Raw genomic sequence first — 23,078 nt, forward strand, 5'->3', positions numbered from 1 at the left:
GGCAAGGCATTGCTGAGTGCACAAGCTTGACTAAACTGATTTATAGCCTCAGTTACAAGAACCATTACAATCTCCCAGTCTTGTATTTGAAGTGCGCACTCCAGTTATTTTAAGCACACACCGCAACATATAAAGCATGAATGGGACACACATATCATAAGGACACAAACTTGCCAAGGACCTGAGACTGAGAGCAGATCCCAGGTGAAAATACGCTATGAGCACAATTTGGTGTGAAAGTGCTCCTTGGGATGACTCCACTGTAACCCCTTCGAAAGAAGACTGGGTGAATTCATGAAGGATACAGTTATACATGGCTACTAGCCATTATGACTATGCTCTGCCTTCATGGATGGAGGCACCAATGCTTCTGTTGCTGAAACCTGGGGTGAGGCAGGAGAGAAGAGGGAACTCTTGTTTATGCTTAGGTCGCTTGCAGCTTTCCTCCAGGCATCCGTGGCAACTGGATGCTGGACCAGATGGGCTCATTTTGTGTTCTCATAGACACAAGTCTTTTAAACACAGTATTGTGGTTTCCAGTCTTAGTGGGCTTTGAGTGGCAGCATGGGCACATTTGATTATGCAAACCATCTCATATACGGGCAATGACCTAGTTAGGCACGTCCAAATGACACATGATCGTGCGCACATGCATGACGCTGAACCCGGAAGTAGCCCAAAAATGTCATAAAGATGTCACAAAAAGGGGTGGAGCGGGCTTGGGGGGGGAGGTCCGGAACGCAACCCCCAGTGCAAAAACGAGGATCACCTGTGCCAACAGCTCTAATCGCTATGGTACATGGTGGATGGATACAATCCTTAAACTTAGTATTTCACCTTGAGTACTAGTATTACAGCTCCCATCAAATATATAATAACGGCTTATTCACAAAATGACTCTCAAAAGAAATCCCCAGATTATTATTCTGGGCCTACTTAAAGTTCACAAAAAATTCTGCCGCAGGAACAAAGACAAATCATAGAAACAAAGTTCTCACCACAGGACCCTTCACAGCCACAATTTGGAAACGTTTTCTTTTCTTTTCGTGACCATTTCCCCACATTACAAACTTAGCCAAAATCACAATATTGTAACATGGACAGAAAAAGAAAAGATTGAGCTACATACATATTTATATTTGCTTTACTTTTTGTTAATTGACATTATTATATTCACAATCAAGTGTCCAGGAAAGGTGAAAACACAGTTTACAGGATCATAAAAGTAGTATTTTACAGATATCTCTGTATTATAGTTATGGGGGCTGAATGGCAAGGTTCCAACCTGGGCATCCAATATAATTTTTTATGAAGAAATGGAGGGCCTTGTTAATAAAAACAACGTTTGAAGATATGTTGGCTTTTAAAACTGCTCAACATCACATGGAATGTGAGAAGAACTGCACTGCAGCGATCAGGAATTGTGTTTCTTTTAAATTTTTGAGTAAGAAATTAGGAGGAGTCACATGTGAGGGCAATCCTAAAAATAATTTGAAAAGCACAACATTCCTTTAAACACACCAAGAATGATGGGGTTTGTTTAATAAAAAGTGTTCACATTATAGTTACTGTGCCAGAGGTTTCCTGATAGTGGGTGGTACAATCAATTCTACTGTAGGGTTCTCAGTGCGAATGAAATTTAGTATTTAACTATCAAACATCCAGCCTGTGGAATACCAGCCGCATCCTTAATATGTCTAATACAATTATTTCTGAACGCTAATCATCCCAAACTTAACCAAAAGATTAGATCACAAATTAAGGGTAGCCCAGGGCTCTTACTACGCTCCTTCTCTCTTAAAACAGAACATTACTGTGTAAGCAACCATGTCATACAATTCCCTCCCCAACACCTGTCGAATCACATAATACCATGGGCCAGCCATGCCTACCATATTCAGATTAAAAGAGGGGAAACAAATACCCCCCTGGAGTTCATAGTAACAGCCACTGTGGGAATGGTTTCAGAATTGTGACCAGTGGCTGCATTATTGTACCTTGAAATCTAACGAATTCTGTTGATCCAGCGTTCCTCCAAAGCTTGAGGTTCTTCAGAGAACCTGATTGCAGATGTTAACTTCATTCCCGTTGCCTTCATGCTGGTCTCAAGCTTGTCATAATATGCAACAGGATATAGCAGAAGGCTTCCAACACGCGTAGCTTTCACCGTGTACAACTTAATATGGTTCAGGTACAGGAGAAGCCAATGGCGAGGCTGTTAAGTTTTGACATCTGGAGTTTTCATGATTTCCAAAAGGCGAGGAAGGTAAAGAGTAAAAATTAAGAGTGACCGCAATGGCCTTCTGACAACAGCACTCTTCATATCCTTGGTAATCAGGGCGAGCTGCTGTAGCTGGAATTTGTGGGAGCACAGAAAATGGCAATTTCCATGTAATTATGGATTTGGCACATCTGGTTAGAACAGACTTTGGCCACAAGGCTATTAAATTCTCGCTGTGTTTCTTCAACACTCAGCCTTCCCATTGATCCTAGCAATTTGACTATCAAATTTGACTCTGCCCCTTGTCTCTCCCCACCCCAACTGATCACCAGCAACCAGGCAGTGGAGGACAGACAATTATTTCATCACAAAAATAGAGTCCCTTACAAAATGGGGCATTTTCATGACACAGTGCACTTCCAGAACTCACTGTATGTATCGAACAGTCAGTTAATACACAGGGAGTTAATACACATTACTACTTCCAAAATTATGTATAATAAAAATATGATCTGATTAATCTGTCCCAAAAAGCAGCAGCCAGATGCTCCCACTGAGGCGATGGCCCTTCTGTTTATTCCCAACATCTGTTATATTTGCCTCTGAAAAGGCATTCTTGACAATCACAGCTAATTCTTGCATCAAGCCATCCTTGCTAACAGATGGGTATGGTTGCTTCTGGGGGGCCTTGGCTCAATAAGAAGTTATTGTGCTTTTTGTACTCGCTGAGCTCAGAAGGCTTGAAAAATTACATCTGCTATTGTTTACTTGCAGGTTTCGTGCAAGTAAAGTGGGGATTCTGCACATGTCATGGGGAACTGCTTTACATTGTAAGCCTTCAGGGTCAATCTAACAAACAAAGGGAACCCCTTCTGAGCATTTATGCAGCTAATCTGGCATGTGGCTGACACCTCGCTGGGTGCACACAATTAAAAATGGGAACCCAGATCTCTCTCTCTCATTGCAGCTCTATGGACCAGCATACACTGCTGGTTGCAGTGAAGGGGAACTCGGCCTTCTTCGAAGGTGGGGATGTTTATTTACCCTACCCCAAGAGACACAGCTGTCTCAATGCGTAATAAAATATAAAGTGACAGGAAGGAAGTACCTAGGATTGAATACCAGAAGACAAGAACACAGGGAGCTCTCATCCTATGCAAAAGCCATTCTTCTAACAAGACAAGCTTAGAAAAATGTGGTTTATTGATGTTATTAATAAATACACTGACAAGGGTGGAGGGGAAGAGAAGGATTTGATTATTGGCTTTAAAAATTCTCAATCAAGTGATATGAATCAAGTTATCTTTCTGTTCTGCCCTTCCCCTGAAAATAACACGGCACCGTCACTTTGGTCTCAACTTCTCTAAGTTGGGAAACTAACTGCTGGCAAATTAAGGTCCATTTCACACATTTAGAGTGGCATGCAGACAGTTGCCCTGGGGTGCTATTCCACCTAGTTGGGGAGGCTGAATGCTTCGATCTGGAGATGGATTTGGTGAAAACAATCCTGCAACTAGCCCTGTCCATATGAATGAAATATTCCCACACACGGACACCCCTCAGTGGTGCGCGACTGTGAGTAAGCGGTTTCCACAACATGACGTGCATGAGATTAAAGGCAGCCCTTAGGGAGAACCACTACTTACGATCGAACAAATGCAAATACACTGCATGCAATGCAGCAAGCACTGCTGCTCTACAATTCCCATTCATTTCAAGCAGTTTGCACTGGAATAAAGTTGGATGGACTGCACTCAAGCTTTTACTCCCCTCCTTCCATTCCTAGAGGAAGGTTCTACTTTCAAGAGCTGTGCTGAACACTGACAAGCTGGCAGCACACGCACACGCACAAACACACACTCCTGGCTTGTTCAGGAGGTTCAGTAACATTGCAACAGTGAGTTGTTTCCACAATGTCAGCAATTGCCACAATGATGTTTGGAATTCGAAAGATGGAATTATGCTGCCAAGTTTTAGAAACGAGATGCACGAATCATAGATGGGAGGGGAAGACTATCAACCATATTTCTATGCTGGAGTTCGTAAAATGTTGTGGTGTTTTTTTTTAAAGACACAAAACTCACAAGAATCATCAGTAGATATCTGGGTGGAAGAAAGAAGATCAAAAGTTTTAAAAAAGATTTTGGAGGAAGGAAGGGGAAAATGCATTATTTTAAAAACAGGTTTTGCCTTTTCAGATCTTTGGTAGCAGTCTGAACTGCTGGAAGGCCTTGTGAAAAGCAACATTGGTGGGTTTGGGAAATTTAACACAGGTGTGTTTGAGAGAGAAACCAAAGATTGCTGTGTAAATATATTTCTCTGGGAGTACTGAGAAAACACAAATCCTCTGGAATCAAAAGAAATCGTGATTACTGCTTTGGGAAAATGCAGAGAACATTTCACAGGACAATTTCCATAAAACAGAGCTGTTCTCCAGGCCCTTCCCCAATTATAGCTACAATTGTCTGAGGTCTGTGATCTTGGCGGGACAACAGAAAATTAGTGAATACCTAATCTCATCATCCAGCACCTAGGATGCTGTCTGGGCCAGACACCTGTCCCATTATATCTCTGAGACCAGCTCATACGATTTGTGCAATTTGTGCTGGGTTCCTGCTTTGGATGGGGACCCTGACACTTAAAAACATTTAGGCCAAGAGTGAAACAGAGCATGCGTTTCCTACAAAGCCTCACAATCTGCCTTAAGAATCCTCATGAGCACTGCTGTTACCGTGGTGGTCTTTTTTTTAAAAAAGAAACCATCTTCTACTCTACGGGCTTAGACAATCGAGCTTTTGAATCCAACCAAAGTGCAGTAGGAAAGTTGTTTTACAAGCCATGCTTTGGACAGTCAGAAGCCAGCACAGTTGAAAACAAAGCAGCAGATCAGAAGTGGACTGGCAACAGGCTAATTAAAAAAACAAAACAAACCACTCATTAGCAAATGTGGATGTGCTCACAAGCAGAGCAAAGGATTGTACATCAGCAAGGAAGCCAGATTTCTCGGGACAGAATTCTCATTATGAAGGGTTCCCCTGTGCTTTCTGTACAACAGCCAAATCGGCAGGTGCTATTAAGAAAAACTGTGTTTGGGAACTGTTAAGGCGGGAAGGGCAACAGGCGATGGGAAGGGCAACAGGCGACCAAAATGCTGGAATCATTCAAACTGGAGGAAACTGATCTGGTGCTGTGCCTCTGCCCACAAGACCTTTTAAAAACCCACCCAGAAATAAAAATAGCTACCCAACCTGGCCCTGCAAGGCATCAAAAAATGGCCCCGGTGTTTTTGAAGAAACAAAACGTACAGTTATTTAATGCTGAAGTGGAAGAATCTGGCCAACTTCCCTATCAGGGTGGTAACTGATTTGTAGAGGAAAACACACAGGTCTAGCGATGGTGCCAAGAACCCCACATCAAATAAAGAAAGATTTTCAGAGGTGGCTCTAATGATACCATTGCATTACTATGGCAAATAAATAGAACAGCACAGCTGTGTGCCATTTCCCATTTGTGCTACACATTGTTCTTGACGGGGTTACCTTTGAACACACAGGATGCTATGAGCCCCACTTGGACTGTGTTATGGGTTAAAAGAACCTAGAGAAGACTCTCTATAGAAGCAATTTTGCTTTCAGAACTTCATCCCATTTCACAGCTGTGATTTCAAAGCTCGCCCTAGCCTCCTGGTGGTAAAATACACCTTTTAAAAAGGAAAATAGCTTAACATATATTTTATGTTCAGTCATTTCATACAATCTCAGAATGGTTTTCTTAAATAAATAAAAAACCCCCCGAAAACCTGGAGATACTGAAGAAGGAAGAGAGAGAAAAACAAAACAAAAGAAAATAAATCAGACCTGACGTTACAGATTTCTAGCTTTATCGTCACAACAATCTAGGAAGCCTCTGAGCCAAATGCTATGGAAACATGGAAGAGAAACCGCTGAACCTTCAACATGAGCATGCTCCGTGGATGTGCCGGCACAGAAAACGAGGAAGCACAGAAGCGCAGGAATCAATGTCTCACAATGGCTGCTGTTTCAACATTCCCTAACACAAGGATGATGATTTTTAAAAAGTAAAAAATATAACCATGGGCTTTTAAAGGTTTTACGTTTTTCTCCTCTCTGGACAGTGGTGGTGAAGATTCAACGTCTTATTTTGTTCCCTTCCTTGGTTATCACCGCTGCTTCCACACTTGCATCGAAGGGTTTGTCCAGTTTGCTGTTTCCAATGTCAAAAGAACGACCCTCTCCCCTCCCGCCCCCCCAGCAACAGCAGTTCTTCAGATGTGCGTGATGATCCCCTACCTCCCCACTTTCTCTCCCACCCACCTCCCCATGATTTCTTCTGAGCATGCCCAGTAGGAATGGTTCATAATAATACCAATCCACCTACAAGAGAAAAAAAGGGGGAGAGAGAGAGAGAGAAGGAGCCCACTGATCCAGCTCCTAAACTCCAAGGTCCTTCAGTTTGCTGGAAGAAGTAGGTGAGAGTGGGTGTATATACTGCAGTGTGTGTGTTTTTGTGTGTGGCTTATGGGGCAAAATCGGGAAGAAACTTCTGCGACCAGCTCCCCCTGCTTTGCTTTCTTTTCGAAAGGCCCTCGCGAGAGACCACCGGCATCACTTTTGTCGTGTGGAGATACTGGTGTCCACTGTTACTTCTAGAAGGGTAATTTAAATACTCAGTTTTTGTTTTGCACAAGGTAGATTGGCTCCCGCGTCATAGGATGATGCAGCATCTGCAGAAGCGCTGTCTGCTGCCCCCCACAGATGGTGGTGGGGTCACGGGTGCGAAGTAGGCGTGGACTTTAATATTGGGTAAGTGGGTCTGAAAAGACAAACACATATATTTCCCCATTCAGAAAAAAAATCAGAAAGATGGGGGAGAGCACGGGTTGCACCCAGAAGGACGTTGGGCTCATGAGTTGCAAAGCAGATCTCCGTAACGAACAGGGAGACATTTCAGGGAAGGTGTTGGTTTTCCCCTCATTCTTCCCACCCTTTTCCCCACCCTGTAACTGGCATATCAACATTTGCCAGTTTTCTTCCTAGCCCGCCACTGTTCTGCTGGCCAGTGAAGGGAACCCCTTAATTCTATATAGGCTTCTAACATATTGAAGATTTGTAGGCCTCACTTAGGATCTGCCTCTTCCTATTCCAGTCCAACAAGAGGCTGAGTATATCGTGTGCCCCCCCCCCCACTACACCAGAAAGAAATATATCATTTCTACATCCAGGAAAACCCAAATTTCTTAGCTTAAATATTAGGAATGTCTGAATATATTTGTGGGTTTAGGCAAGGAGTTATAAAGGGCCACAGAAGCTGCAACTCTTGACCTGCTCAGTCTGGCCACTGGGAAGAGTGAATACTAAAGTTCTCTCATAATAGTTGAGGGTGCACAGAATCTGAGCAAAGTGGCTCGGAAAAGAGGCTACGTATTGTGAATGAGAGACAGACTCTGCCTTCTCTAACATGGGGAATTTCCTGGTTGAAAGTTCCCAGTTGTCAATGGGCCCCCAGGAGAACCCTGCAGATAATTCCCACATTGACACCACAGAGGGCTATGTGTGAAGTTCTTTCTCACTCCCCGCAAAACAAACTTAAGACTTTGATCTACTAGCCAGCATGTCCTTAGTCTTAGCAGGGGGTAGGGAGGTGGTGTAGATTTAACATAAAACCCCACTGGGCTTCCCCGGCATCATCTTCTGAAAGGAGTCAAACGGGCCCAGGAACTAGCAAAGCGTGCACTTGTGCCTACTTAATAAATGCCGTTTTTTTTACCCTGAGTCTCTTGATTCCAGCCCGTGAAATCTGTTGACAGTCGTACAACTCTATCCTCTCCAGGCTGTGGCAGCTCTTGAGGTGCTCCAAGGAGGCGTCTGTAATCAAAGGGCAGTTGTCCAGCTCAATCACCTCCAGGCGGTCATGGGCGCAGGCACCATTGCCCAGGTGGCGAATCCCATCGTCAGTGATCAGCTCACAGTGCGATAAGCTCTGCCGCCACAAAGGGAACAAAGCGAAAGCAAAGGAGAAAGAAGCAGGCAGCATTTGCAAAGGTGTTATTATGAGGTCATTTCAAGATGGTGGAGCTACCCCAGCCTGGCAGCGAGAACTTGATATATGCCTAAGTTATCTTCAGCTGAAGAAATTCTCCAGCAACATCTGGGACTGTTGGACCACAGTATCCCAAACCTCGGCTTACAGATTTGTTGGATTCATGGATGCTCTCCTCATCAGACGAGCCCCCAACCCCAGCGACCTATGATGTGCCATGCTGCTGGGCAGAGCTTCCCCTTCTCTCTGAATCCCTGCTTCCTCAGCCCTCTCCATTGCCTACTGCAGAGGTGGGGAACTTTCCCCACTCTCTCCTGAGGAACCTTCTGAGGGCCACATGGCAGTGGAGGGTGGGGCCAGAGGCAAAAGTGGGAGGAGCAGTGGATGTAAATATTATCTTTGTACAGCAGGCTAGTTTCTGCACAAACTCACACACTCCTCTTTATCCTCCATCTAGACAAGCAAGAGGCAGCGTTATTAGACTTCATGGACACATTTTAGTCAGGCAAAAACACTTGGGGTGCAAAAGCAACGCCAGTGAGGTGTGTAGCCTAGGGAGAGTCCCAACAGCCAGACAGATAGGTCTGGAGGCCCCAGGCCCAAGGTTCCCCCTCCCCGGCCTACTGATTCTTCAAGTCACTCCAAGCTCACTTGCTTAGTGCTGTGTGTGTATAGTTAGTTCTCTTCTAAACGTCCGACATACTTGCTATGCCTTCATTTAGCATTCGCCTTTCCCTACACACACACACACAAACACACATATCTAATCCGTGTTATTTGTATTGTAATAATGAAAAGTGTTTAATTAGTGGTCAAGGTACCTCAAATTATCTCACGAAACCTTGCAACAATCCTATTATTATGCATCTATATTGCAGATAGAGAGGGACAAAAGCCAAGAGATGGTGGTTTAGCTCAGGTTTACCTAGCAAATCCATAGCTGAGGGAGTGTTTTTTTATTATTATTGATTAACTAAAATTTAATACAGTGTTCACAAGAAAAAGAATAATAAACATAGCACTGAATTCATAGCGTCATTTTACATAATCTTTAAACAATAATGGTCAATGTAGGTTCTCCGCATACATGGTTGCAAAATTAGTGAGGAAAGTTTGCTATCTATTTCCCTTGCATATGAAAAGAAGGGGGGTCGAGTTTCATTAAAGGTGTCTCTCTTTACAACACTTTTTGTGACCCTCCTAAGCCCTTTTAGTTGCTCTAAAAGAGCCACATCCCAGATATTGTTGAACCATGTATCCAGGGGTTAGCTGAGGCAGTATTTGAGATCAAGAAACTTTCTGGTTCGTATATCTTAGCTACCATGCTAGACCAGCTCTAAAAGCTGGGCCGTCTTGTTGACAAAGCTGCTGTCCTGTTCACAGATCCATTATGCCAATGACAAACTAGAAGGTAGAACACTCAGCAGTTGCTTCTTAAACAACCTGTTGCTTTCTTAATCACACTCACAACTTGGAGCTTTTTTAATGACCCAAAATTCTGCAGCTGAGAGAAAAGCACTAAATTTGAAACTCTGGCTCTACCCCATTGTTTTGGGCAAGTCATTCTCAGTTCTTTTTCCTATCCAGATCCGCAAAGCTTAAACAACAGATGACCTATCTCACAGAGCTTTGCATACGAGCACATTATTTAGGGGTTCATGCATTTCAATACGCTGAATTCCAAATCTCAGGGGACTACCTCATTTTCTTTTCCGACTTGGCAAATAATTTAGAAATGCAGTTAACAATGTGGTTAAAATCCATGATTGGGGGGGGGGGTGCTCTTGAAGACTCACCAAAACCTGAAGCCGTGGACAGTGTATGGAGAGCTGGATTAATGTGCTGTCTGTTATCTGGAAGAGATCAAAAGATACACACGTTTCAGAAGGTATCGCCTAGCCTATCTTGTAGTAGTTCTTGGTAGGCCTTCCAGATAAAGGCAAATGGCTGCTGGCAGAGTCAACTGTTTTCAGAAGGCTCCCAGAGTTTTAGAATCTCTAATATAGACATTCCCTCTCTCATCAAGTACATATAGAAGTTCTCAAACTGCGGCCCGCAAGCTCCATTCAGGAGGCCTGCAGAAAAATTGCATCTGTGTCTGGCCCTGCACTTCACTGATTTTTTTTTTCTGATGGAGAGCAAAGCTGTTTTGACCAGGGATGGATTTTCAAATTGGCAAACAAGAACCTGGGGCCCCTGTAGGTCTCTGATTTTCATGATACTGTGCCGGTTCACATTGGGATGATGGCACTGAATATTTTTTTTTTTTTTTTACTTTGCTTCATATTTAATTCAGAAGCACATCTATCACATTAGAAATGAAAGCCTACAGTTATTCAAACATGAGTTGTGCATGTGCTTTGGTTCACAGAACCAAACAAGTTCATCAAGTGATCCACTGAGACCTTCAGCAATTTTCAAGTAGTCTGAGGAAACAGAAGTTTGAGAATCGCTAGGCTGGATGTTATGGGAGCCATATGGCTACTGCCAAAAGCAGCACCTCTGCACTACCTCTTCCTCTCTCCTGTGACGATGTGCAGTAAGTGAGGTCATTGCACTCCAGGTCCCCCTCTTTTTGCATGCAACAGGAAATAAAGTAGAGCAGGGAAACTTTGAGTACAATGATGCCCTATGATACTTTTAAAAAAATTATTACTGGGCAGAGAGGAGGTGGCAGATCTAGAGCAGCTGCCACTCATCTTACAGTAATATTTTGTTCAACCAGATTTTATTACAAACTAAGGGGCTGTTTTGAATTATTTTCAATAGGTCTACTATGAGTGAGATTAGAATTCAATACCACTCTAAGTGGATAGGATTAGCGAGACTATATACTGCTATGTCTCAATATTATGGTGACAGGAAGTTCAAGAACATCTTTTCCTTTGGGGGGGGGATGAGTGACCAAGACCCTCACCAAAGCATTCTTGTGAAAATGCTTCCATGCAGGGATGGATCAACAAACTTCCTTTCTGAGCATTATAGGAAGAGCACACAAAGAGGAAAAGCACAACTCACAAAACACTTCCTGCTTGTTGGAATGTGGATAAACAATCTCAAGCAAAGGCTTATCTTAACAAATTATGGCATTCTCTGAGTCATGGTCTACGTCCATGACATTCTGCACATGCATGCACACCCACCCCCACCCCTAAGAAATGGGATGAAGATATTTCATGTACCTGAACACACTCTTCCAGGTCCATTTTTTCAAGCTCATGACAATTCTGGGGAGAATCAAAAACAAAGCAAAACACACACAAAATTAAGCATTCGTTTTTTCAAAAAAGCATGTATTGATTCTTCCTTCTGAACGCAAGGTAAGATGGCTATAGACTAGTCCCAATTACTTCAATGGGATCACTCCAATGGAAGCTGCTGGAGAAATGAGGCCAAGAGGTGTCTTAAAAAGAAACATTCCTTCCACGATCAGAGCCATGATCCCAAGAGGATCCAACTACATTACAGTGCTGTCCTTAGTACTGGCCACTCTGGAGTAAGTTCTGCTTGGTAGAGAAAGTGCACTGTATTATCTTCCCCTCTCCCTGATTTGGCGCCAAAGCAATCCCAACTCTGTAGTTAAGAACAGATTATGCAGCTATGGAAATTATCTTATTTAAATGGCTTATTCTGCTCCCATCAACCAGATTTCTCAACGTAGTTTAACTCCAGACCAATCCCATTTCCACCAATGGGATTATTCTGGGGAGTGTCACAATAATCTCTACATTTAAGGTCTAGAAGAGGGATGGGGATGCTTCAGTCCTACATATGTTGTTGGACTACCACTCATACCATTCCTGACCTATGGTCCTGCTGGCTGGAGCTGATGTGATTCCCCACCCATAAACTCAATGACGGGAGAGATAATGGAGATCAGAGGACAAGATGGTTTTGCAAGGGATGGAAGTAGGGAATGGCTGCCATGAGTTGGGAGAAGGGCATGGAAGCACGACTCCTTAAACAACAGAAAATATGGTGTTGCTTTGTCTTCCATTCAGCCCCAGCCAAGCTTTTAAGATGCTACCATATTGCAAAAGTCTAAAGAGGTGCGTGCTTTCAGACATCAGCCCTGCCAGGTTCTGGTGCTTGTTGAACCTCCATTTCCATCGCTGTTCAATCCAGAACTTGGCTTCTATCCTTGCCCTTAGGTTCTCTCAGGGCTGGCAGTGGCAGTTACATATTTCTTTTCACATGCCCATCCCCATTCACTTATAAAGCCTTATATAGGATGTACAGAAAAGGGCGCCAAATCAACACATCACCTCCTCTTAGTTCACTGCTCAAACCACTCTTCTCTTTTCCCAGCTTGCTTATGGTATTGAGCCAGGTATGGCATAGGGCATGAGGTGTTTAGCATCTGTCTTCTACAAGGAAGACACCACTCACTGCTTTAAGTCTATGAACAAGCAAACAAAAAGGATCAGATGCTTACCCGAGCCAGCGTGGTAAACCCCACATCAGTGAGCTGAGAACACCGAGCCACTTCCAATATTCTGCACAGAAAATAAAATACAGCAAATTAAGCACTTGTTCTTTTCAGAAATCCATTTCTGAAATCTCACAAACTTAGTGCCTGTGGAGAAGAAACCCCAAGACCACCAGTTTCAAAGTAGTTGAGGACATTTCACTTGATGGGCTCACGCTATATATCAGCAATCCTAACAACACACGTCGAAGGGATAAATACAGCTTAAATCCCCCAAGCTACACATTCCCCCCCCCCATTTTTATGATTCTTACACTTCCCATAATTGCTCCTGAAGACCTTAGACATTTTTTCCCTCTTCCCTATTTCTGCTTGCCTGCCTGTCATATTTGACAAAACTCCTCCAGCTCATCCGTATTTACTCCAAACCCTGAACCCATCAAACCCTTGCAATCTCACTTTCCGATGATCAATGTCGCACAACTTTGTGGGAGTTAAATTGCTCGAAGCCCATCCCTATTGTCCTCTTGACCTAGCTCTGGGAAGGGAAGCTAGGATTATTAACAGTATTTTAGGCAACCTACGACCATTAGTCTAATTTCAAAAGCTTTCTGTAAGCAATCAGTTCAGACCTCTGGGAAGAGTGATCTGTCCTTTCCCTGGCAGCCTGCTGGGCAGGGAGGAAGAAAGTGGGGGTTTCCTCCTCTACTTTTTGCTCTGACTCCACACACTATTTCAGCTTGGTTCATAGTGAGCATGTGGCCCCTGACAATAACCCATGAGCGATTTTGGCCCTTAATGGAAAAAAGTTTGCTTGCCCGTTTTAAAGTGGCAGGTTTCACTCTGGGCAATGACATTTTTCATAACCTTGAACCTATGAGACAGATTGTTAAGTATAAACAAATGATTTTCTTTTTCTATGACCCATCCCCTTCCACATAATATGCCAACCCTTTTCTGTGAGCTTTTGATTCCCCTCATGTTACCCATTTTTACCCAGCATGCATCCCGTGTTCACATGCTAACCTTGTATCCTCTCATGCAGCCCTCTAACCCAAAGCCTACTTACCTAAGCCTTGGACAGTTTTGCCCTAAAGCGTTCAAGATGGCGTCGGTGATGTTGGAACAGCCAGAGGCGCACAGAGACTGTAACTTGTGGCACCCTCTACATATTGTAATGAGGCCATCGTCTGTTATTTGCTACAGAAGGAGAGAAGTGAATCAAAGTCATTTGTAGTGTGCGGCAAAGTTTTGGTCTGTCTCGCCTGGCGCATGAAGCCCACAGGTCAAAGCAAACCATTGTTTAATGTGAATGAGCAGCATGCTGGTGCCCACTGCTCACAAATTCCCGCAGCATGCTGTGGACAAAAGAATCTGCATGTTTGTCATGTTGTCCAAACCCAGGCTAAAGGTTGGCTTCCACCAAACAAACCACAAGCAGTCAGTCAAGAACAAATTTTGGTACTGCTGATGACTTTGCTGGGTGGAAATCAACCATGAATCGGGGTTCAGAAGACAGGATAAGCCAGACTCTGGCACATTTTGTCCACAACGGGGCAGCAAAGGTTGTGGGGGAGGAGCGCAATAGGAACCAGAATGCTGCTCGTTCCCATTAAACCACAGTTTGTTTTAAACTTTGGTTTGATATGACATTTGAACTGGGCTCCAGGATGGGAGAACCCTTCTGAGTCCTAAAATTACATGCTAAGTATTATTTGGTAAACTCGTTTTAGCAACTATCACGTGAGAAAGCAGGATGCCAACTGCACAAGGCTATCAAAATCTGTTCCTTTTTTGGGCTCAACATTTCATTTTTGGCACCACCACAAAATGGTACAGGATATTTTCTCGCAGGACAAAAATGTACTTCCTCTTCCAACTTTTTAAAAATACACACACACAAAAAGTTAAATACGGAGACAAGAAAGCATTCCAACCTGACCAAAAGAATCTTTTCCAGCTTGTCCTGCAAACAAAATTTGAAACGCCTCCTGGGCAAGGGTGAACTCAGACCAGATAGATTTGTCGCATTAAATGCTAACACTAGGAAAGTTCTTTACTATATCCAGAAGGTATCCATTGTATGGACTAGGGTGGTGATATGGTTGCCAACTTGAGATTTTAAAAATATCCAGTCAGTCAGTGAGTGGAGTTGGCAAGCTCCTAGTGATCTGAGGGTGGAGCCCATTGGATTTTGTAATGCCAGAGCAGAGTCAACAAAGTGCCCTCAATATGTTATTGGACTGTAACTTTCAGCGTGCTGGTAGAGCATGAGACTCTTAAATGGAAAGAGCTCTCTTCCAATATCCTTTATTCCCCCCACAGGAACTATACAGGGGAATATCACGGTTTTAGGAAGCCTTCAGTGGCTTTGGGGCACCATGGAAATTCTAATAACGTCTCTATGCCTATCATACTAGGGGCACTGAATGTCTTGCTTAACATGTTTGGAAGCAAAAGGTCAAGAATGGCTATAGGCACAGAGACGCAAGCAACTACAAACACTTGCCCATCCCCATAGCTACTGACGATTTTTATAGCCAGATTTCACACATTCCCATCCACCACAGTTGGGATTTTGCCCCTATGGAATAAGATGAACATCAAGCTACCAGGACTGCAACTACTCCAAGCCAACAGGAAGAGGCATTTCTTGGGGTGTGAGTGTCACTTTGCATAGTTCATGGCCTCTGCATGTTAAGAAAAACAGGAGCAAATTTGGATTTGTGTGAACCAATTACTTACCAAGCAGGTCTGCAAATTCAAAGTCACCAGTTCAGGACAGTGTGCCCCAATGTATTTGAGAGCTTCATCCTCCAGCTAGAACAAAAGTGCAATAGGAGGGAGGTAGGGAGGTAAGCAACTTGTTAAAAGAGTCAGCATGAAGTCATATTTTGGGTTTTCTTTTTCAGGAGTAAAATTACTGAAAATCTGGATTCTCAAAAGTCTCAGTTTTTATTTTAAAAAGAAAGGGCTAGTTTCTCATTTTCAATGACAGCTAAGAGCCCATATGGGTCTCTGGTATCTCATGTCACCATGGGACCCACAGCATCTAATAGGCTTTCAAAGCTGGCTACTGCAAAAACTCCCAGCATCAAGGCTGCCATGAAGGAGGGAAGAACAAGAGAAATATTCCATTTCTGCAAGGCCTCCCCCTACCCCATTCTATACCCCCATGAGCACTACACCTTTGTGGCATTGTCGCCCAATAATTTCTCTGGCTGGGTTCTCAAAATACTTGTCTTCATTATGGAGGTGTTTGAAAATCACATAGTGTAACCACATGGTTCTAGAATCAGAGTTTCTGAATTTTATGGACTTAAGTGCCTTTAATAATAATAAGAATTTTATTATTTAAATCCTGCCCATCTGGCTGGCTTTCCCCAGCAACTCTGGGCAGCTTACAGTACATATAAAAACATAGTAAAACGTCAAACATAACTACTTGTTGGTTTCATATAAACATGCTTTGTTTAAAAGAGAAAAAGAGGCTCTTTTGTTAAGGCAAAAAGGGAAAAAAAGGCAACACCCAAGTTATTTCTGCTACTAAAGATGCCACGGATGTCCTTGAATCACAGAGAACAGATGGCAAAACAACTGATAACAAGTGCCTTGCTTCCATCAATATTTTTTCCTTAGCACTCCATAAAAAAGGGGAAAGGCTCAAGCTATTTTAAAAAAAGAAATATGCATTATAAAATTATGGCTGTGTTTGCTAAACCTCTCCACTATAACTTCTTTCTTTGACTCATATAGGTGCAACTATGAACTGAAAATCCTTTATCCATGTGGATGCAGATACAGATGGGGATGTATATCTCCTGATGTGCCCTGAAGCTCCCAGATGCATATTTGATGCAGGTGAACATCCTCAATCAGAGGCCACAAGTTATGTAACATGTGGTTAGCTGCCCACGACTAAACCTGGATTGGGGGCCTAGAAACATGTCTTATGCTATTCTATTACAATTCCAAGCTGCTCTAAGAGATCCACAAAAATGTTTGCAAAAATCCAGTACAAGGAAAACTGAAACCATGACAGTGGAAAGCTCCTGTCCTGCAACTGCCTTGTGTCACAGCTATTTTACTATTTTGCCTGGGATTGCTAACAAGGTTGGGATTTTTCCTTTCCCTGTATGAGGTGCCACAACTAAGTCATGTGGCCCATCTCAAAGAACTGAAATTCTTTGAGATGGGCGAAGCACACAGAGCAATGGCCCTCAACTAGTTGAACCAGGTCCCGCCCAAAGCTGAGATCAGGGGCCATCCTGCCCAGAACAGGATTCAACACACAACTTGATTTCCAATTCAGTTATCCAACTTGCTATTTTTACTTTTTAGGCAATTTCTAATTTCAAGACAAAACTTGGAGCATATTTGGATAAAAGGTAGGATTGCAGAGTGTGTTTCAGAATTTCAAATACAGTGGACGCGAGAAACGCTCAGCTTTTCAGTACAGGTGTCCAGGTGTTTTTTTTTAAAAAAAGGTTGGCTTGGATGCCTTGGTCCTCTTCTAGTCCAACACCTTTAAAAATGACAAATATCCTAGAAGAGAAGTAACCAAAAGTTCCTATACTTAAAAAACACATGCTATTGCAAGACAGCCAAGAACTGCACAAAGCACAATCCTTCTGCTCTACATTTCTTTTGTTCAAAAGTAATCTCACAGATATCCTCCCTTCTTTCCTATCCTCAGAGAAACTCGTGTAGTGCAAATTGCCATTATAACTCTTTTGGATAGGGTAAAATAAATAAAGGAATAAATAAAATTTATTCTCTCCTACCGTTCTCCCTCTTGCTTCCAATGTCACAATGTATGACCCACACTCAACTTGATTCTGCTCCAAGTTAAAACAAATGCACTTCAACTCAAGCTTTCTTGAAGCTGCTGTGTCCTCACTGGAGACATACCTGCGTGCAGCCTTTAAGAAACAGAGCTTTGAGTCCACCGCAGCCTCTCACCAAAGCCTGGATGCCATCTTTTGTCACTTGGTCACACCATGATATATTGAGCTGCTCCAGTAGAGGGCATCCCTCGCTTGAGAGGTGAGAAGGGGGCAGAGGGGAAAGGCAGACAGAGATGTTAACTCTTAAGGATAAAAAATTCTTGCTTTGGAAACAAGGGAAATTCACCGCCTTGTTTTCCAGTAATAACACACTGAACTCTGCTCCCTGCCGCAGCTTCAAGGATGACCACCAACTGAAAACTATAGCAGGAATTTGGTTAGAGCATGGTGCTGATAACGCCATGGTTGCTGGTTCAATCGCCGTATGGGACAGTTGCATATTTCTCCACTGCAGGGGGCTGGACTAGATGATCCTCAGGGTCCTTTCCAGCTCTACAATTCTATGAATAATAGGTGTTTGTGGCGTCAAAAGCCATGTGGCAATACTGCAGGGAGAAAGGGAATGGGCATGTTTGTATACCATGCAGAAGGGCTACTATATCAAAAGGACCTAAACAGGGCAGGGGCTGAGAAGGCACAGACAGCAATGCCACAGCGTGTCTCACATCTGAATCAACAGCAAGGAAAGACCATTCCATTTCTTGGATGTCAGCCTTCTGTGGCTTCCACACTACTAGCATTGTTGATCTCGCTTGGTCCACGACTAATTGGGAAGCTCATTCTTTCCCTCTGACTCTGACCCCATGGGACCAGAAAACAGCCCAAGCTTGTACTGATTGTCATCTTATGCCCAGTCTTCCTGGAGTGCCCCAAGTCAGACTAACTAAGAAAGAACAAGGTGTGCCTCTACCGCACCCACCCACCCCTGTTCCAATTCTGGTCAGCTGCTATACCACTGACACCATGAGTTAGCCCAGAGCATGGTAAAATGAAGCAGGGGTTTCCATCACAAAGAAATGTGGTATTTTTAAATCAGGGTGGATAAGCTTTATGAAGAGCTACACTCACCTCAGTGCTTTGAGGGACAGGTTGGTTATTGAAGTGCAGGAAGCTAGATCAAGATGTCGGAGTTTGGAGCAGAACTTACTAAGGCTAGTACATGTCCTGGAAGAGAATAGGACACACAAAGGTTCATTGCTCTGTCTTTTTTTTTTTTAAGTAGAAGACATTTGGTGATCATGTGCCTATATACATTTTCATTGTATTTGAATGAAATCTATTTCTTTAAAAGCACATCAAGATTCTCAATATTCTTCTTAATTTGGATTTTTCTTTTTAACTATATCATCGCTAAGACAACACAATGTTCTACAGTTTATATTAAAAATTGAGATATATAAAAATTTGTGTGTAGTAAATGAGAGAGATTAGATGCCCAGCAAATCTGGCCCAGCCTAATCATGTGCCCTCCAAGCTTAGCCTCTGATCCCTTGCATGTCCGATATACACACAGGGGACCACTGCAGATTTGGTGAAGGTGATGCAAAGGTAAGGAAGGGCTTGCTGTGCACCAAGTTTAAGATGGTGTCACCCCCTACAGTGGGACAGGGGTCCCTTGGCAATTTGCCCTTTCTGTCTACCCATTCACAATAAGAACGGATATACTCTGACGGCATTTGAGCAACAAAACATGCAACCAAGAAAATGGGGGAAAGTGATTAAAAAGAGCTAAAAAAATACCGTGGAGAGCTGAAATAAATGCCACTTACGCATCTGTAATCTTGGTGCAGCCATTCAAGTTCAACACTTCAATATTTCTGCAGTTCTGTGCAAATGTCCTTCATGACAGAAAAAAGTACAGTGCTTTTCAGGCTTTTAATGACATACATTTTAAATCAGTGGCACCTGACATTTAAAAGGTCTTACAAACCGAGGGGCAATTAAAGCAAATAATGCAGATTTGGGGTTGGTTTGTTTTTTTAAGTGATACTTTGAGAATATTTAGGGGCGATAACCAGCTTAAAAAGAAAAGAGAAAACACCATTCACAATCTATTTCATGCGTTGGCTGTGATCAAGATGGTAATGTACTTGTGGATCTCCCGCTGCGAAGTACAGAAGACAAGGCTCTACATACATACCAGGGTGCTTTCATCAGTGTACACTAGCTGTAGCCTATAGGTGTGCAAGTGCCAGGCAGGTAAGTACATGCATCAGCTCCCCTTGCTGGATCTCCAAACTGCTTTCTAACATTGCCTGGAAGAAGGTCCAGCATAAACAGAAACCCCAGTGCACAGATGTTAAATGTTGGACTGGGACTGGGAGACCAGGGTTCCAATCCCTGCTCAGCTATGATGCTCATCAGGTGACTGTGGGCCAGTCACTGTCCAGCCTACTTCACAGGGTTCTTGCGATAATAAATTGGGGGAAGCTATGAACACTGGCCTGAGCGCCTAGGAGGGAGAGGAAAACCTAACTGTTAACAGCAACAACAACACTTCCTCCTCTCTGAGCATCAGGAGGAGAGAAAGATTAAGTGTTTTATAGCTGTGCTGCCAACATTCTGCTCTCTTTCCTTGAAGGAGAATCTTTGCTGTCACCGTGCAATGTACCCTATTTGTATCCTATTTTAATTCTTCACAGTCTTTATCTCATCATCCTTACAATGATCCTTCCTGTGAAGGCACTTATGAAGTGAAGGCACTGTGAAGGCACAGATTATGGAAGCCATAATCAATGGTTTACTGTGAACACAGAGGTGCCTCTTGCTTCATTCTTCCCCTTGTGCAGGGCGGGTGCAACAAACCACAATCCCAGGCTTAGAGCCCTGTCCAAACAAGCCACAATCCTTGGCCAGAGTTCATGGGGTTTGTTGCTCAAGCTCACACTAGGGAAGTAGGAGCAATCCCTGCACATTCACAGGCAAACCATTTACTATGCCTCAGTTTACAGACTATGGAACTTAACTTCCAAGTTAGATTCAGGCAGCTGCCCAGTTCAGATGTCAGAGTCAAGTCACATTTTGATCATCAGAGATGTGCTGTGGGCTTGAGTAGTCTCTCCAGTTTTCTGATACCATGATACCCTAAGCTGGGGAGAGAAATGAGCAGAGGAGCTGTAGCACGTTCCTCACAGCCAAGCCATGATTAGGCTGTGGTGTCCGAACTACACCAGTGTGTATGGGGCATGTGTTTGGGTCTCCTGAATCTCACTTTTGATAGGCATAATTCCCTCCAAATCTGTTGTGGGAGGACTGGTGGCGCAGGCCTATTTCGAGCAGGTACCGAAGCCATGTCAAGAAACCAAGCATCTGCTGCGCAACCATTAGGTAGATCTTCGCCCTATTGTGGTGTTGCAAGAGAACATTTACTTCTAAATAATAAACACCATCACCTCAGAAAGAAGGGGAGACACATCTACACATAACCGAGTGTCTGTGGAAGCACAGTGATCTCAATGCTGAAAACCAGGAAGAGCTCAACACCTTGAGAAACAGACAGACACTCTCTGAGCAAACCGAACTAGTAAGAGCAAACATATACACTCTCACGACGGGCTGGCAGGGAGGGCAAAATGAACAGGCCACTTCACCTAAGTGCCTGTAATAGGTTATTAGCAACAGATCATTAGCAATATATAAAAATAATTAGCAGTTCACCTGTCAGGTAAGGGCCCTGAGCGGTCAAGCTGATAAAGCATGTACTCCTCTTGCCTCTGGTAGCAGAGCTCTGCAAAGCCCTGGGACAAGCTCTAGTCCTGTCCCATGATACTCAGCAAGTCCATGTCTTTCCGGAAGGTTTTGGAAATGGCCTGGGCAACATGCATATTGGATTGTTCTATACTACATTTCCATAGGACTTTAGAAGCAACGTGATCAGAAAAAGAAATAGAGGAAGTTATAGGGAAACTAAAAAGGGGGGGGGAGCCCCAGGAGCAGATGGATTGGGAACCAAATATTGTAAAGTATTTAAAAATATATTGGTTTGTAAATTAAATGTTTTATATAATTCAGTAATAGAGGGTGAGAGGATCCCTCCATCGTGGGAACAATCAATAATTATCTTAATTACAAAACCAGGAAAAGATTTAAAGGACCCAGGCAGGATTGTATAAGCTGATTTCCCTAATAAATCAAGATGCTAAAATATTGATCACAATAAAGGCAAAAAGGATGAATAATTTTATAAATAAATAAATAAATAAATAAATAAATAAATAAATAAATGTGGCTTTGTAGCAGGAAGACAGATGTATAGTTTAATAGGAAGAGTGTTGAATAAAATAGATATAATAAGAAGAAATAAACTGAAAGCTGGCATAGTAGCATTGGATATTTTAAAGGCTTTTGACTGTGTAGAATGGCTGGCGTTAAAAATGATTATAGAAAGCGTAGGATTTGGAGAATGATTTAAGGGATTAATCCATCAATTATATCTGAGGAACAAGGAATATGTCATAGTGAACGATAATATAACAGAACAAATAACACTAGCCCAAGGTACAAGGCAAGGATGCCCCCTTTTCCCAATTTTACTTGTATTGGTCATTGAAACTCTGGCCATGTAATTAGAGAAGATGGAAATATAAAAGGTATATGCAATAATGGAAAAGAAAAAATAAACTTATTTGCAGTTGACACCTTGCTAACAATCGAAAATCTGTTGGAAAATATGCAGGTAATAGAGGAACATTTGAAAAAAAAATGGACAAATAACAGGGTCGCGAATTAATTGGTTCAAATAAGAGATGTAGAGATTTTACTACGATGAAGAGGAAAAATGAAAATTCTTGAAGGAAATAAAAATAGATATAAAATTAAGAAATGTAATAAAGTACTTGAGAATAACAAGAAATTTTTAAAAATTAGAACAAGAGAATCTTAACAAATTAAAGAGGGAAATTAAGGGAAAGCTGGAGGAATATAAAAAAAATAAAACTTTCATGGTTTGGAAGAATAGCGATAATTAAAATGAAAATTTTGTCTAGAATAATTTTTTTTAATTTAGAATGTCACCAATTAAGATATTGGAGACAGAGACAAAGGGTTGGCAAAGTATGATTAATAAATTTTGTAATGGGATAAGAAGCCTAGAATTAATAAAAGAAGATGGTATAACCCCCAGAAAACAGGTGGACTGGGTCTCCCCAACATAAAGTTATATTATATAGAAAATCAGTTAAGATATATCATAGATGTGATAACAGAACAAGGAGAGTTTCAATGGTTAGAGAGTGGTACATAGGGAATGAGGGAGAAGTTCGTGAATATATTTTTTAGCTAACCAAATAGGCAATGGTAGCAGAATACTGAAAATCCCTTATTAAGAAATACCATTGAGAGATGGGCAAAATATAAAGGAAAACTGATAGCAGTAAATTCCCCACTAACTCTGGTGGTGATTATAGAAGACTTCCCAGTAAATTAAAAAAAGGAAATTGAAAAAGAAGCAAAAGAGAAGCAAATACTTAAAATGAAGAAATGGGTGGAGAAAATGAGAAGAAAAGAACAAATAAGAGAAGCT

General features: G+C 42.5%; 1 protein-coding gene across 4 annotated transcripts in view; it reads right to left on the reverse strand.

The window, feature by feature from the left end:
• Positions 1 to 1,129: 1,129 nt before the first annotated feature.
• Positions 1,130 to 23,078, reverse strand: part of FBXL20 (F-box and leucine rich repeat protein 20) — a 65,068-nt gene continuing 43,119 nt past the window's right edge. For all 4 annotated transcript variants that reach the window (XM_083583271.1, XM_083583269.1, XM_083583270.1 and 1 more), the window contains 10 exons: positions 19,327 to 19,395; positions 18,626 to 18,721; positions 17,622 to 17,748; positions 15,456 to 15,530; positions 13,780 to 13,910; positions 12,717 to 12,777; positions 11,464 to 11,508; positions 10,078 to 10,134; positions 8,009 to 8,221; positions 1,130 to 7,054 (listed from right to left, as the gene is read on the reverse strand). In XM_083583271.1, the coding sequence (XP_083439397.1) occupies positions 6,947 to 7,054; positions 8,009 to 8,221; positions 10,078 to 10,134; positions 11,464 to 11,508; positions 12,717 to 12,777; positions 13,780 to 13,910; positions 15,456 to 15,530; positions 17,622 to 17,748; positions 18,626 to 18,721; positions 19,327 to 19,395 (982 nt within the window). In that variant the 3' untranslated portion in view covers positions 1,130 to 6,946. The remainder of the gene's footprint in view (positions 7,055 to 8,008; positions 8,222 to 10,077; positions 10,135 to 11,463; positions 11,509 to 12,716; positions 12,778 to 13,779; positions 13,911 to 15,455; positions 15,531 to 17,621; positions 17,749 to 18,625; positions 18,722 to 19,326; positions 19,396 to 23,078) is intronic.

Source organism: Podarcis filfolensis, assembly GCF_964270895.1.
Source record: "Podarcis filfolensis genome assembly, chromosome: 13".
NCBI lineage: Eukaryota > Metazoa > Chordata > Lepidosauria > Squamata > Lacertidae > Podarcis > Podarcis filfolensis.